This window comes from Canis lupus, chromosome 35 (assembly GCF_048164855.1).
Source record: "Canis lupus baileyi chromosome 35, mCanLup2.hap1, whole genome shotgun sequence".
Taxonomy (NCBI): domain Eukaryota; kingdom Metazoa; phylum Chordata; class Mammalia; order Carnivora; family Canidae; genus Canis; species Canis lupus.
Window position 1 is genome coordinate 26,106,893 of NC_132872.1, and position 17,372 is coordinate 26,124,264.

At 36.5% G+C, this 17,372-nt stretch overlaps 1 protein-coding gene and 1 long non-coding RNA gene across 8 annotated transcripts in view; one reads left to right on the forward strand and one right to left on the reverse strand.

Moving 5' to 3' along the window:
• Positions 1–544: 544 nt before the first annotated feature.
• LOC140625004 (olfactory receptor 5K1) overlaps positions 545–17,372 on the reverse strand; it is a 29,114-nt gene continuing 12,286 nt past the window's right edge. For 4 of the 7 annotated variants that reach the window (XM_072812134.1, XM_072812132.1, XM_072812133.1 and 1 more), the window contains exons 2-4: positions 14,921–15,068; positions 10,818–10,932; positions 545–2,465 (exon numbers count right to left, since the gene is read on the reverse strand). In XM_072812134.1, the coding sequence (XP_072668235.1) occupies positions 1,486–2,454 (969 nt within the window). In that variant the 5' untranslated portion in view covers positions 2,455–2,465; positions 10,818–10,932; positions 14,921–15,068 and the 3' untranslated portion in view covers positions 545–1,485. Of the gene's footprint in view, positions 2,466–8,427; positions 8,473–10,817; positions 10,933–14,920; positions 15,069–17,372 lie in introns of all 7 variants that reach the window. The other 3 variants (XM_072812136.1, XM_072812137.1, XM_072812135.1) reach the window with 2 other exon arrangements.
• On the forward strand, positions 11,527–16,747 carry LOC140625006 (uncharacterized). The gene is made up of 3 exons (XR_012024415.1): positions 11,527–11,652; positions 13,131–13,234; positions 16,480–16,747. It is a non-coding gene; the product is annotated as an uncharacterized lncRNA (long non-coding RNA).

Here is a 17,372-nt window from a genome sequence, read left to right on the forward strand (position 1 = left end):
GTCAGCTTAAGTGGCTGGCTAGCCTGGACCAGAGCTCATCTTGACAATTGCCTTTTGGGAATTTAGATGTGACCTCAGAGCATCAAGAGAAGATGTAGAAGAGGGCATTTTTCTTTTCAGTATTGGACCTTCTTCATCCAGGAGTTAGTCATTATTATTTTTTAAAGTTTTTTAAAATTTTTATTTATTTATGATAGTCACAGAGAGAGAGAGAGAGAGAGAGAGAGGCAGAGACATAGGCAAAGGGAGAAGCAGGCTTCATGCACCCGGAGCCCGACGTGGGATTCGATCCCGGGTCTACAGGATCGCGCCCTGGGCCAAAGGCAGGCGCTAAACCGCTGCGCCACCCAGGGATCCCCAGGAGTTAGTCATTAAAATCATGACAATGTTCTATTATTTAAGCAGATTAAAAAGCTGGTATTTTGTTAACTGATATATCCTAGCACCAAGAGTAGTGCTTGCACTTAGCAAGTTCTCGGGAAACCTATGTTGAATAAATAAATGAAAAGTAATTCTTTCATTTTGCCACATTAAAATCATTAAATTCTTGAAAATAAACAAATAAAATCATTTAATTCCACTTACATTCCACAACTTCAGGTTTTGCAGTGGTGAGAAGAAAAAATAAGTAATTATTATACATAAGCCCTACCCACAGTTCAACAATCATACCTTCATGTCTGTATATGACATAATATTGTCCTCATTATTGGACCCTTTCCTCACCTCTCAAGATGGAGGATAGAGTTGTTTAGTTTAGCTAACTGACAATAGAGGCTCTTTGAATCTCACGTGAAGTTTAATTACTTGCCTGGGGCTTTATGTTATAGCATCTTTATGAGTGTACATTTGGGAGTAAATAACTCTCTCTGAAGATAACTACTCTTGAAGTTGACATTCTGTGTGTAATTATGCAACTCCATTGGAACCTTAACTTGGGAATATACTACTCACTTTTATTTGACACCGTCACTTTCTTACTACCTCTGTCTTAACAATAGTGTCTCCCACAATGCTATTAAAACTGCATCCTCAAAATTTACTTGCTTCGACTTTGTCTCCCATGGTTGTGAGGGATTTCACTGTTTGAGTGTTCATATCCCCTTAAAATCTTCAGCCTAACTGGAGTGCTCATGCTCTAAGCTGTTAAAGCTGACTGGCTGTAAATGCTAAATAGAATTCTCCTTTATATGTGTAACTGATAATTTTGTTGTTTTCCTTTTTGGAGCTGATAATCCCAATCCCCCTGATGCAGACACAGTCCATGAGCTTGGCAACATTCTAAGCTGTTTCTTGAAGGAATTACAAGTTTGGTTTTGATTTTTGTTATTTTGAATTAAGATTTAGCACAGTTTTCTCTTTCCTGTATATTTTTTCCCATACGTATTGCTTCCTCAATTGATTTTATTATGATATATTTTATATATAACTTGTGCATTTTTTTCTGTGTATTTTCACTTGGAAGAATTTTCCACTTTTAAATCACTAAGCTACAGTCGATATCATTTGTTTCCAACTTTCATGAGATTTTTTTTTCTTCAAAATTTTTCTCAGGACAGTTATTACTTCTTTATTTCTCAGGCTATAAATAAAAGGATTTAGTAAGGGAACTACTATTGTAAACAAAATAGCAGCTGGGATATCTTTATCCCCTTGTTCAAGCAAATTTGGTCTAATGTACATGAAAAAAAGAGATCCATAGAACAATGAAACAGACAAAAAGTGAGATGCACAGGTGGAAAATGCTTTGACCCTTCCTTCTTTGGATTTCATTTTGAAAATAGTAAAGAGAATGTAGAAGTAAGATATTAATACGCTGCCTATGGTGAAGACTTGGATGGAGCCTGAAAAAATAAATAGTACTAGTTCATTGACATAAGGATCAATACAGGAGAGTCTGTATAAAGGAAGAATATCACAGTAAAAGTGATTAATTTGATGAGACCCACAGAAAGTTAGCCTAAGGAGAAGCCCTACGTGAATCATGGAATGCAGGTTTCCTGCTATGTAGGCCCCTGTGGTCATCTGAAGGCAGAGCTTCTTCGACATCATGGTGTGGTACTGCAGTGGGCTGCAGATGGCCACATAGCGGTCATAGGCCATTGCTGCCAGGAGAAAGCAGTCTGCAGTTTCAACAGTGCAAAGAAAATAAAATTGTCCCATGCACTCATAGAGGGAAACCATCCTGTTCTCAGAAAAGAAGTTCTCTAACATCTTAGGAGTAATGGCCGAGGCACAGCAAGAATCCACAAGAGCCAGGTTGCCCAGAAAGATGTACATTGGCATGTGAAGATGATGCTCTTTTGATATCAGTACCACCAGGCCCAGATTCCCCACCATGGTGATGAGATAGATGGCAAAGAACACCACAAACAGAAGGGTCTTCAACTCTGGGTGATCTGTAAATCCTGTGAGGATAAACTCACTTTTCAGGGTATGATTTTCTTCAGCCATTCCTTACTTCCCTGTTGAGAAAACAATTGTGGAGAAATTAGGTACTAATTTATAATATGTCCAATTTGACTGCTAAGCTAAGTTCAGAAGGACGAATTCTATAAGGCCTTCACATGTTATATGGATTTGGCACATGCCCAATTCTGGACTGTATCAATCTCCTGAAGTTATTATGTAGGGAGCTACTCTTTTAACATTTTTCTAGCATATTTTCAAGAAAAATTATATGCACAGGGAAGGCTTTTGAGATCTTAAGAGGAATATTCAGTGCAAAACTCCTCTATATGGGTTAGGTAAAGATGATTCATAATTTAAGTATCAGCTATTAGTACCAGTGTCTTCAAATAATTTCAATGATTATATATATACTGATTAACAATGATGTTGAGAAAACTATTTCATACAATCATGTTCAAAGCAGCATTATTCACAGTAGCCAAAATTCTAAACAACTCAATGTCCCTTGATGAATGAAAGGATGAACAAAATGTGGTATATATATATATATATATATATATATATATACACAATGAAATATTATTCAACCTTAAAAAGGAATGAAATTCTGACACATGTTAAAATATGGGTGAACCTTGAAGATGTCATGCTAAGTGAAATAACACTAGACACAAAAGAACCAATGCTGTATGATTCCACTTACATGAATTAAAGTCATCAAATTCAGAGAGACAGGAAGTAGAATGATAGGTCAGCAAGAGGGAGAAAATGGGTGGTTTTTGTTTAATATGTTTGGAGTTTCATTTTGGCAAGGTAAAAGAGTTCTGGAAATAGTGATGATGGCTGCAAAATATAAATGCATTTAATGCCACTAATCTGTATACTTAAATATGATTAAAATGTTATTATTTATATTTATCACCATAAAAATTTTTTAAAAGACTATTTTCATTTGTAAATTCTTAGCAAATTACTGTCACCAATGATAAGAGAATATACATTTAAAAATAAAATGCTTTGGGTGAAAAATAGTGCTATTTCGAGGTACTTAAAACTCTGGGTGTTGGGAAGGGGAAGCAGACGGGAGAGAGAGAAAGATGGAAAAGAAAAAAAAGGGCTATATTAAAAATATTCTAGGACATTTATGATACCATTTATGCATACAATGTATGCAAAGTTATTCATATATGCATAAGAAATTTAAATGTTATCAGAAGAAATTGGAGAAATCTTAAGGATTAAAAATTGATAAATTCAATTATCTAACTATATATCAAAAATGTCATGAGTAAAATCAAATATCAAATGCAAACTGGGAAATTATTGCAATAAATATGATAATACTTCTATAGTTTTATTCTAGAAATACCTTATAGAAATCAGTAGGAATAATCACTAGAAAAAATATAAAGGAAAGGAACAGAAAAATCTCAAAAGAAATACAATTTTCACAAAATAAAAATGTTTTATTTCATTACTAATCAGAAATATCATTTTAAATTAGGTGGGGAAATTTATTTTCCTTATTAAAATAGAATGTTTATTTTATTTTTATTTTTATTATTTTTTTCAAAATATAATTTTTTAAAAAAGAAATGATTTATATTGTCTAACATACAGTGAGATGGGAACTGAAATGCATGCCTCATAGAAGTATAAATTGGTGCCATCATTGGAAAATAATTTGGTTATAGGTTAACAAAACTCTTAACTATTCATACCCTGTGACTAGTAACTACAAATCTAACAGAAAGAAATAATTAGAATCCCAGTTAAAGACTTACATATAATGATGTCCACTGTAAAGTTATTTTTAATAGTGAAAAATTGAAAACACCTAAGTGGTAAACATTTGTTCAGTCTGATCAACTAAGTGTGAAGCAACCATATGATGGTATATTGTGCAATCATTATTTCCTATTCACTACAATGATAAAATTGACATAATAAAACATGTGAAACATAAAATATAATATTCATATACAGAATAATACTAATTTTCCAAATAAATACCTACTATGAATATAAAGGAAAGACAGCACAGAAACACATTAAAATGTTAATACTGGTTTTCTCTGTGCAATGGGACTTATAGGTCACTTTTTCTTTATATTTTCCTCTATTTGAAATTCTCTACCATGAATATTGCTTTTATAATCAGAATACAAAACTTTTATTAAATAAATTCAAAGACATGCTATGTTTTATAACTTATTAGCCCACAATAATCATTGGGGATCTAATGACTGTTTTCTGCACTTCACAGTTTTATTGTGGATAACATCATAATGGGTGTATTGAGGACGTATCTGCTCCATCTCTGTGATAATGACATTCATGATTATAAATAATAATAATTTGCTGACAATCTTGCATGTATCTTGAGTCATTCAGAAATATATTCACATCTTGTGGTAATGTATTCTTAAGGAAACATGTTTCTATGTAAAGCAATGATTCTATGGTACCAAGTTTTATTCTTTCAACAGTGTCAAGTGTTTCCTTGATACTTTAAGCTTCTATAATTTATTAAACTTTGAGCATACTTTTAAAATGTCAATGATCTATCCCTTACATTTTTCCTTATTGATAGAGTTCTAGTTTATTGAAGAATGCTTTATTTAAACCTAGTGTTGTTTATTTTAGTTAATTCGAGAATCATTTGTTCATGGACCTGGTATTTACTAAATGCCTGCTCTGTGCTACATACTTTCTTAGAAGATGATCAATTGATCCTCTGGACCTTTCCACATTGATAGTTTTCCAGATATTCCTTGTCCATAACACTTGTCCATATTCCAGGAACAGAGGAAAGGCATTTTGGACATGTAAAAAGATCTCTTCTCTTTTGCCTTCCTGAAAATATTATTAACTTTTAAATCTCAGACTATTTTGGATTGATTCCTTTAGGAGCAATATTTTAAAAATGAACATTTGAAGTCTCTATAATTTGAATTAGTTTTTAATTAAATCACTTACTCTTGGCAACCTGAAGTCTAAAAATGAATATTTAAAATCTATATAAGTATAATTTGAATAATTTTTTCATTAAATGCCTTACATTTGCCAGCTTGAAGTTACATAGTAAGATTTCCTTCAGTTTTCCCAGTTGATTATAATCAGTCAGACGGAAGTAAGATTTACATTGATATTTTATTTCTCCAAGAACCAGAAGAGAAATTGGAAAGTTCCCTCAAATTACGTCAAAGTTTAAAAGAATGGCTTAAAATTACAGGTGACCTTTGAACAGCACAGACTTGAACTGTGCACATCCACTTAACTATGGGCTTTTTTTTTCCTATATGATATAGTGCTGTAAACATGTTTTCTCTTCCTTATGATTTTCCTAATAGCATTTTCTTTTTTCCAGCTGACTTTGTTGTAATAATACAGTATAACATATAAAATAGGTACTAATTGACAATTTATGTTGTCAAAAAGGCTTCTCGTTAACTACAATGAATAGAAGTTAAGATTTGGGGGTCAAAAGTTATATGTGGATTTTTAATTATACATGGGGTCAGCATTGTTTGCACCCACGTTGTTCAAGGGTTAACTGTATATTACTTTCTCATATGATTGGTTGGAAATGTTCAACACAAACAGTTTAAACATCATTTCATTATAGAGGCTAATCTATTTCATCTGCTAAATTGTAAGTTATATTGCAAACCATATTACTTAAAGAGGTTTCAAAAATACTGTTAATGTTTCCTGTTATTACTATAAAATTACACCTTATTTATTTTTGGTAAATTTAGGCTTCTCTTAAATTCAGAAGTGAGACAAATGAATTATAGTCATTTGTCTAATTTTTAGACAATAGACTTTACATTTAAGGAGAGACTTAAAAGAACTTAAAAGATTGAAAAATAAGAATTGCAACACAAAAAGCTTAAAGAACTTAAAGAAATGTTTCTGGGGGTTAATATTTCCAACAACAACAAAAATATGTCTTATATACTTGCTCACCTGGATTTCCCTGATAAGAGTTTTCTAAAAGCTAGTTGGTTGTCTGGTGCTGATTTTTAAAGTAGATCCAGATATAAAACTATTCTTATGGTTGTTTAGAAAAATATTTCTACTGACAGGCCAGTGATAATATTTCTGTCACGGGTAGAGAATGGTTTAAATATTTTAAATAATTCTGAGGGGATTTTACTGGCATTGACATCAAGTATAACCTGAGAGACTAATTTTTTAAAACATTACTACATACTGAATGGGAATAATTAAGTCTATCCTTTGAGACCTGGAGAGTAAAGCAAATGCCATTTCTAAACACATTTAAGGACCGTGTTTTGATTTTTTTTGAAGATTATATTTATTTATTCATGAGAGACACAGAGAGAGAGAGAGGCAGAGACATAGGCAGAGGGAGAAGCAGGCTCCATGCAGGGAGCCAGATGTGGGACTCTATCCAGGGTCTCCAGGATCAGGCCCTGGGCTGAAGGTGGTGCTAAATCGCTGAGCCACCCGAGCTGCCCTGTGCTTTGATTTTAATGTATTTGCATTTATACCACTTATCCTTATCATCAATCTGAATATAGAATCCTAGGCTGAAAGAAAAAATTCCACTGGACTGGAAGAAGTGGAAGCTAAGCTAGGATCTATTGTCACAGGGAAAAGAACGTGTAGAATGAGCAGGGGTCAGAAAGTGGCACTTTTCCCACCTTTTTAAAAACTCAATTCTAAGATCTTCCGTTGAAAAAATATTCATAATGTGTTTAATCTTATATTTTAGTTACTAGAATAAACTTTAATTTTTTTCTTGCAAATCCAGAAGCAGCTTCTCAAAAAGCTCCTTTTCCTCAAACTACTCCCTTATTTAGGACTCTCCCATCATTTATAGTGGAATGACTCCCCATTGCCCATCAACCTCAATCTCAATTTGTTTGGTTGATTACTTATCTTGATTGCCCTACCTCTTCATCATTTGATCTTGTTTCCTAAGTTTATATTCTGCTCTTCCCATATGCCATGCCTATGCCAACCCCTTCTCTTCATGCTTCTCTGAATAAGTCACATTCTTCATTTTGTGCCTTTAGCCTCATCTGTAGTAATCCACCATTTTCTTTCATCTATGAGAACCCTATCCCCTTTTCATCTTCAGACCAACGTCCATATAGCTTTCCTGGGATAAACTTACCTGTTTTCTTCCCAACCTCCTAAGCTCTTGTTGCCCACGTAATACCTCCCAGGTCTCAGTATTTGCCTTGTACAGTCCCCTGGCATTTCATAGGTTAACTCTGGCTTCTCTCCACTTGATTACAATCTCACTAACCTTAGTGTCATGGGTATTTCTGGGATATACCCAAAGAACACAACAAAGAACAAAGCAGAAAAAAAAATCCCTTCCCCCAGAACTAAAATTCTAGAGCAATGTGACTGTTTTAGGTGAGGATCACATTTCTCTGACAATGTAGGACTCAGTGTGTGCCAGGAGGGCAGCATGGGGAAACTTCCCCCTATAATGAGAGCTTGTTAAGAAATGATGGGGGACTGAGTGGGAAATATCAGACAGGGAGACAAAACACGAGAGACTCCTAACTCTGAGAATTGAACAAGGGGTGGTGGAAAGGGAGGTGGGCAGGAGGATGGGGTGACTGGGTGATGGGCACAGAGGTGGGCACTTGACGGGATGAACACTGGGTGTTATGCTATATGTTGGCAAATTGAACTCCAATAAAAATATACAAAAAAAATGATGGGGTTAAGAGAAAGCTTTTGTTTTTTACAAAAGCAACTGTGAAAGAATAATGAATGTTGCTTCTAACTTACTACTCCATTCTTAACTCATGAAATAATGTGGAATTGGTGAAAGATTCCTGGGGTCAGTGAAAAGAATCATGTAGCTCATTAGTTGTTATTCTACTTTTTTCTTACAAATTTATGAAAAAATTTATGCTTACTTAAAACTTTTGGAAAGTCTTTATGTTTAGTACCACACAACAGCTGCCCTTTATTGCTACATTTATTCACACTTTCATGTGATAAATACTTTATGGTACCTACTGTGAGCATCACAATGACAGATTCTGTGCTCTTGAAGCTTCCACTCTAAGAGGAGAGTGGGGAAGCAGATGTTAATACATACATACTAAATAAGAAAAATAGAAAAAAAATAGTAAGTGCTATGGTGAGGACAAAATTGCATACTGTTGAAAAAGACTGGCTGGAAGTTACTTTAGATCAGATGGTTTGAAAGGCTCTGCAGGAGGGATGCCTGAGTGGCTCAGCGATTGAGCGTCCTGGGATCGAGTCCCTCAGGGGGCTCCCTGCGAGGAGCCTGCTTCTCCCTCTGCCTGTGTCTCTGCCTCTGTCTTTGTGTCTCTCATGAATAAATAAATAAATAAATCTTAAAAAAAAAAAGTGCTGTAGGAAAAGTTAGCAGTCAATCTGAGACACGAGTAGTGAGAAGCCAGCCATAGCAGTCTGGCTAAGAGGATGATAGTTATAGAGGCAGAAATAAGTTTTGCATAAAACTTATTTAGGACTCTAAATGAATTCTTGTTTAGAACGCATTAAAGCCGGGGAAAGTGTTTGGTGATGGGATTGAAGAGTTGATCTTGTAGAATTTGTAACACAGAGCATAGAGTTTGCATTTCATTCTCAGTGCAAGGAGAAGCCTCAGGAGGGTGTATCAGCTTTCTATTGCTGCTGTAACAAGTTGCCACAAACTTAGTCATTAAAAATAACACAGATTTGTTCTTTCATAGTTCTGGAGGTTAGAAGTCCTAAGTGAGTCTCGCTGGTCTAAAATTAGAGTGTCAACATCCCTTGTGGAAGCTGTAGGTGAGAATCTGTTTCTTTGCCTTTTCTAGCTTTTGGAGCCTGCCTACGTTTCTTGGTTCATGGTCCTCTTTCACTTTCAAAGCCTGAAATGGCCATTCAGATCTTTTTCACATTTTATCCCTCTGATTTTGACTCTTGTGCTTTGTTTCAACATTTAAAATATTACATTGGGCCCACCTGGATGGTCCAGGGCTGTTTAATTCCCTCTCCGATGTAGTGTAAACATATCCATAATTTCCAAAGATTAGGATGAAGACATCTCTGGTGGGCCATTATTCTGCTTACCAAACCAAAGTTTTTCAAGCAGGGAAATGGCATTACCTTATTTACATTTTAATAATACTCTATTGGTCTGTCAGAAAATGGATCATAAAGGGTGAAGGTGGGAGTGAGGAGATAGGCAAGGAGGATATGGGGCAGTAGTTCAGAATTAGGATGATAGTGACATAGAGGAATGCAGATGGATTTGGATTATGTTTTGGGGATGAGTCAACAGGATTTGAGAGGGAGAGACGAGAGGGTTAAAAAGCTAGCAAGAAAAACGCCTAGATTTTTTTGCCTCGAGCATTCAAGGAGAAGGTGGAAGTAGCATTTATTGAATTGAAAGAGAGGAGCAGAGATGCTTTCTTGGTGGGGGACGGGTGGAGGTAGAAATAGGAGTTTTATTTTATCAATGTTATGTTTGAAATGCATATCAGTTACCCAAGCGGAGAAGTAAAAAAGGCAATTGAGGATGAAAGATAAGGCTGGAGATTAGGAGTCATTGGCATGTGGATATTCAAAGCCTTGAAACCGAGTGAGATCATCCAGAGAGAGTGGGAAGGCAGAAGAGAGAGGCGTGATCAGGAGAGAGGCCTTGGGACTTTCTGTTTTGGATTAGATCAGATTATCTCGCTTGCAAAATGCCTGGTGGGCATGAAATGTAAGGATACGGAAATTACAGAAGTATCCTAAAAATCATGAGGTCAGAACGCCAAATCAAGGACCTTGAATTTTAGCCCTGAATAAAGTTGTCAAGGGACAGACTCTATCAAACCTGAGTTTTAGAAAAAACCATTGTGTGTGTGACTCATTGCTCTATTCTGTACGCTATATTTTGAATGTTGATATGGCAAGGATGAGACGTTAATCAACAAGTGTTTGGGTGCCCCTTATGTACCATGTAAGATTAAAGCTGTGGAATAAAGATGACTCTAAGATTTTTATGTGTAAAAAAAGCAAATACAACAAAAAGAGCCAATTTAATGTGACGAATGTGGTTTTGCTTTTCTAGTCATGTTTGACTCATCATCAAAAGTTGGTGGTGCGTGTTATAATGCCAAGCAATGTGCTAATAAGCAGTAGTAATTCACAGCAGTATAAGACCTAATTCCTCTATGCTGTGACTTACTGTATTGAGGAGGCATCATGTAAACAAATAATTAGAATGCAGAGTGATAGAACCAATGGTATAATCATACATTCAGAACTGTGTGAGAAACAGATGGAAGTGACTTAATTTGCCTGTGTGTGTGTAAAAGGTTTTCTGTAGGAAAAGTGTCTTTTCCCAGGTAAAATAATACTTTAGAGATCAAATCTGCATGAGGGAAGAGCAAATGCAGCCTCCAAACCTTTCTCCAGATTCTCATTTTTTCCTTGGGGAAGTAGTCGCCACTGCTGCCAAACTCTCGGTAGCCACAAGAAGACATTCTTCTTCCATTTACTCTGGCCCAAATGATTGATTCCCTGCAGTGCAGAAATTATAGAGGGATAAATTGTACATGACTAGACTTGGAGATAACCACTGGAAAACAAAATGTATTAATATACAATTAGTAGAGCAGTTCTCAACCCTCTCTGTCCATTGAGAATGCAGGATGTTAGCTTCCTCCAGCGATTGCCATCTGGTTAGCTATGATTCCTCTTTATGTTCTCACATTTAAAATGGTATATTGTAGGGGCGCCTGGGTGGCTCAGTGGTTAAGCCATAATCCTGGGGTCCAGCATGGAGTCCCGTATCGGGAAGCCTTCTTCTCCTTCTGCCTATGTCTCTGCCTCTCTCATGAATAAATAAATAAAATCTTTTTTTAAAAAAAGCTATTATATTGTAATGCAAAGGAGTGAGAAAGGTATTACTGAGATAATCTGGAATTTACTCTAATTATATTTTAAAAATATAAATCATATGAAACTATAGTATTTTATTATTAAAAACTCATTAATTGTGATGTGATGATGCATCTCATAACTGATTGTGACAGATCAGTCTGAAGCCTGCTAATCTTGATAATCTGGTTTATATTACATTTGCTGAATTGCTCATCCTGTGTTTATGGTTTCCTATAGCAAGGCCTCCTTACCTATTTCCAAATCTAAAAGGCAAAAGCTGTCTTTTCCCAGTCAACTGGAAGTTCAGACATGGCTTATCCTCAAGAGATCTATTTCTAAAAATGTGAGAGACAAAAAGTGAGTAGGAGCGCCACTCCTGTTTTCTTAATCTGAGGGTTTAACTATTCCCCCTGTGATTGACACTGCATGCCCTACCCTTCAGGGGGGAGCTTCCAGCCTTAACCACAGGAATATAGATATATCCTCAACTGAGCAATCCTATAAAAATATCCTCCAGTTAGCTATAAGAAGCACACACACACAACAAAAATGATAAGGGGTGTTTTATTATAGATTACCCAGGAGAGGACATTTGATTCTAGCCTTAAAAGATACATATTGACATTTTCTCAGCAGGAATGGTTGGAAAGGGAAAGCAAAGCAAAGTATCAGAGGCATGAAAGCTCATGAAGTATTGGAGGAATAGAAAGTAGCTCCCAGTGTGACTGCAGGATCGGTGTAATTAGAGAACTTGGTACTAATAATTATGTTATAGAGATTACTTTCTCAGTGGGCAGATTGGTTAGTTCAGTCGTTTAGTGCCACCTTCAGCCCAGGGCATGATCCTGGAGACCAGGGATTGGGATCGAGTCCCAGGTCGGGCTCCTTGCATGGAGCCTGCTTCTCCCTCTGCCTCTCTCCCTCTCTCTGTTTGAGAGAATAAATGAATAAATAAATAAATTATTTTTAAAAAGAGATTACTTAATGGTTGATCCAGTTTTGACACCTCCACCTGAAATAAATATTGAATGAATCAGCTGTTCACAATAAACTAATTGCTCAGAAGTTCTTAAGTCATTAGTACCTACCAGATTGGATCTCTGAATTTGTTGTTGTCAAATTCAGACTTCCTTAGATGTAGGAATTGAGAGATTGAAAGAGGTGGATTAAGCTATGCTGGGTAGAGAAATCCATAACTAGAGATACAGAGGAGCTTGTCCTTTCTTCCTTCTTCCTCCCTTCCTTCTTTCATAAAATGATACATTTATTTTGTATAATTGTCTTCAAATACATTGTGTGTCTACCTTATGCCGACCACAATGTTAGGCACTATGGTTAAGCAATAAACAAAAGCAGATATGGCATCTGTCTTCCCTCCCCTTGCAGAATTGGGAAGAAGTTGTGGAAGATAGACATTAACCAAATAATCACCTACATTAATTCAAAATTACAACTTCGCTATTGCAAGGGACAGTTATTGGAGATATGAAACTTAATAGAGAAGCTTAGCCTGGCCTGAAAAGGCAGTGTACGATAGTACTTAACCCCATGGGCTTTGAAACCAGAGGGCTTAATTTTGAATCCTGGCTATAGCACTTTCTAAATGATCTTGGGAAAATTAGTTAACTTCTCTGTGGATCAATTTCCACAACAGAAAAATGGATATTATAATGGATCGTAATCTGAAAATGGGGACTAAAAAGATAGTTTTGAAGATTTAATGAATTACGTTTAAAATAGTGGAAGAGATCCCAAAATCTAGCGTGTGCTCACTAAATGAGCTACATGTTGTCATCACTCACCACCACTACCATCACCACTGTCATTACTTGTAGTGTGTTGGGAGTGTGAAGAAGTGGTGGAAAGAGTTCCTCGAAGAAGTGATGATTGGGCTGAAATCTGGAGGCTGAACAGAATTTCCCAGGAAGAAGTAGAGTGGGTGAGTTGAGAAGAAAACATACAAAGATCCTGTTTCTGGAGGGAGCATGACAGTTTTAAGGTAGTGAAAGAGGGTCAGTAAGGCAAAGAATTGGGAGAAAAGGGTGCAAAAGAGGGCGAAGAGGTGGGCAGGGGACCCATGTTGCAAGATAGTAAAAAGTATGTAATTAATTTTAATAATATACATTCTATTTAATTCAATACATCTAAAATATTATCATTTCAACACATAATCCATATAAAATTATTAAGAAAGTGTTTTCTCTTATTTTCCTTCCAAGCCTTCAAAATCTGGTGTGATTTTTACACCTACAGCATGTCATAATTCCGATTATATACATTTTAAGTACTCACTAGCCATGTGTTCAGGGGCTACAATTGGAAAGCATAGGTCTAGGGTAAGGGGAAAGGAGAAAAAAGAGGAGAGAGAACTAAAAGGAGAGGGGGGAGAGTTCGTGTAATGTAGTAAAAGCCAAGGAAATAGTGTTCCTTAAAAAAAAAAAAAAAAAAGAGTGATCAAATGTTCAACTGACCAGATTTTCCCACTGTAAAAGGTGTTTGTTTGTTTGTTTTCCCCTAAAGCTGCATAGTCCTGCCCTATTTTGGAAAACCTTAATTGACCTCACTGTTACCTCTTTAGTTCTTGTCCCATTTCTCTCAATTTTTAGCACCATGCTTCTTAAAAAGCATTCTATACCTGCTGTTTTCATTAACACTCTTAAACTGCCTGGAACCCAGACGTCATTTCTGTCATTTTGTAAGAACAGCTTCCCAGTGACCTGTCCAAGTCCAATTATCCTTCCAGATCCTTTGTTCTCTTTGACCTCTCAAAAAATTTGAAAATTTAACCATTTTATTGTTCTTAACACTGTTTCCATCTCAACAGAGGCAGGTGTTTGAAGTTGCATCTCTGACCCTTCCTTCTTTCTTAGAAATTAGTAACTCAAAGCTGGAGGCCACTGGCTTCCAAATCTTTCTCTACAGCCCTGATCCCTCAACATCACTATCCCCGTAGGATATTTCCATAATATCTAATCATGCCTCAAACTTGCCATACTTGAAAGGTAAATTACTGGTACCAAGAAAGAGCTTTTCCCTATTAACTCCCCTAGGTTGTCACAGAATATAGGAGATGGGAGAGGAAAAGTATCCCTGAGGAAACAGCACAGAAGCTGAGGCCAGTCTTTTGGAATGGGCAGTGAGCAAGTCTAACAGGGTCCCTGACTTCATGGAGCTTGTCATCTCGTGGTGGAGAGAGACACAGTAACAGAATCATTACAACTGTACTGAGTGCTATGATGAAAATTATATGTAAGAGATCTTACCCTAGTCTTGGGGTAAAATTTGGGAAAAGTTCCCAGGGAAAACAGTACATAAGCTGAAGCCTTGACAATGTTTGAATTGACCAGACAGTAGGGGAAGAAGTGAGACAAATGGCATTTATGACTTAGAGATAGCATTTGCAGGCTTTGAGTTGGGAAGTAGCCTGGGAACTGAGATGTAGTCTGGGAACTGAGAAACCAATGAATCTACAGCACAGTAAATTAGGAGAGTAGCAGAGGTAAATGAGGCTAGATTGGGAGTCAGGGGTCAGATAACACAGGACCTCACCTTATAGTTCACGGTCTAGATCCTCGAGTGTTTGCTAAGAGCAAAAGGGAAACATTCAACATCCCCAGGTTCATACCTTCAGGATCATCAATGACACTGCCATTGTCCTCACTCTTCATACCCAACTTGTCATCAGGTTACCATCAAATTCCATGGATTCTTAAAAGGTCTTTTATGTCATTCAGTACTACGTCCCATGATTCTCAGTTCATATGTTTCAGGCTCTGCACAGGGGGTCACAAAATGGTGATCATTAAGATCGATTTTAATCAAATTAGTTTTCCAAATTTTGATTAATTTGTAAAATTAACTTTCTGTGCAACTGACCATACATTACGTGATGGTACTATTAGATATCAATTGATCGGGTCCTGTGACATTGTAAAGCAGGGAGTTGCCTACAGCAAATAGGTGGTCAGAAATGAACCATAACACTGAGCTGGTACCACAGAAAAATGTTAAAATTTTATCATACAAATATGTAAGAGAGCTTAGCTGCACCAGCAAATAGTTCTTTCAAGATAACTAGTGCTAAAAAAAAAAAAAGAAAAAGATAACTAGTGCTTTTCAAGAAACACTGTGTATGAAGGACAACCAGGAAAAGTTTTCATTAATAGTGGGTATTTTTATGGATATTATGAAACCTTACTATACTAGTATAGTAATTTTGTTGTAATTATTGCTACCTGGCTTAATGCTTTTGTGTCTTTTCATTTTTTAGAGCATGCTGCTAAAATCATTAATGTCTGTATATGAATTGGTTCATTTTAATTTTAACTGGTTAGCTGAGGAGATTTGCATGAATTAATAATACCCAGGGAAATTTTTAGTAAACCTGAATGTCCTCACTAGAGACTTCATTAAAAGTTTGGCCCTTAGAGACTGGGAATTGGATAAGTTCCATTACTGCAAACAGATTTTGTTTGGTTTTGTTTTCAAGCAATGCACAATGGACATTATTAGGAAATAGGGATTTCCAGTAAAGGTGCATTAACGTGACAGAATGAAAAGAGAGTTGATGTTGAGGCAGCCCTTTGGGCAGAGACATCATTAGCGAGCAGGGCTGAGTTCATTTCTCAAAGATCACATTTTCATTGTATGAACAACCCTAGAAAATACCTCCTGAAGGCTGATAATCTTTTTATTAAAGAAAATGACAGCAATCCAATGTCAGGAAATCCACTCTAGTGACCTGACCCCAGTATATCAAAGGTGTTTTCATAAAGGACCTCTACGCTTTTCAGTTTTAAACTGATAATAGCTTCTCCAGTAAAGAACCTTGAAGTATTATTGGCCTGAATTTCTCCTGGCACCATCAAACCACAGTAATTTAGTGAACAAATACTTCTTGCCCTCCTTCTGTCTAAAATGTTGTGAGAACTTCCAACTACAAAACCACTCAGTTCTGGGGTGTGTGGCTGGCTCTGTCGATAGAGCACACATCTGCTGATCTTGGGGTGGTAAGTCCAACCTCCATATTGGTGTAGACATTATCTAAAAATAAAATAAAAGAAAATTACAGTTCTATTCTCTCCCTTGTTCCCCTTGCTAGTCTGTCTTCCACTTGTGTAAGTGTATGTGGATGTTCTCAGGCTCATTAAAGCTGGTCATTCAAGCTCATCTCTTGCTATCTAGGTCCCTGCTGGAGTTCTGAAAGGGTCCAGAATCAAAGCACTTCCAGAGAAGGTGAAGTGGATGATTATGACTGGCCATTCCAAGTCATAATCAGAAAAAGAGGCTGGTTCCTTTTCCAGTGAATGAGCACTACATTCACTCCATCACATTGACTCAAGCTGGGTTTTAAAGCTGGGATCAGGGGATGAATCAAGTCAACCCGACTTGTCCTGATATGTCCATGTGACACTACCATGAAAACTTTCCTTCATGGGCAGAAAATAATACCAATAAATATTCTCTAGTTCTTTATGAGTTTACATTTAGCAAAATGAATTTTTATCATAAAATCATTACTTTTATACATGCTCAGAAAGAATGAAAAAAGACATAGAAATCAGAAACATATAAAAGGAAATTAAAGTTAAAAAATACACACATGGTGGCTACCTAAATCAACTACATTATCACTTACGTGTATCTTTTCAGAATTATTTTTTAATTTGTTCTGGAAGGTGGAATAGTATTGGAAAGTGTCTTAGCTTGACAGTACTTTTTTTAAAGAAGATTTTATTTATTTGAGAGAGAATTAGCAGGACAGGGAAAGAGAATCGAGAGAAAGAAGGTGAAGCAGAGTGCACTGAGCAAAGAGCCTGAAGGGGGCTCAATCCCACTACCAGGAGATCATGACCTGAGTCAAAACCAAGAGTCAGAGACCTAACTGGCTAAGCGACTGTGGTGCCCCTAACTTGACAGTATTGAAAAGAACCCTGCTTCTAGCAACAAGCAAAAATCTACATCATAATTCATTCCTTGGGAGGAAAAGCACCTGAGTGAGGGGTCCCACTCTCAAGTCAGCCAAGGTGCAAGGTCTTGGCAACCTCAGTGCCTCATTCCATGGCATATCCTTGGGG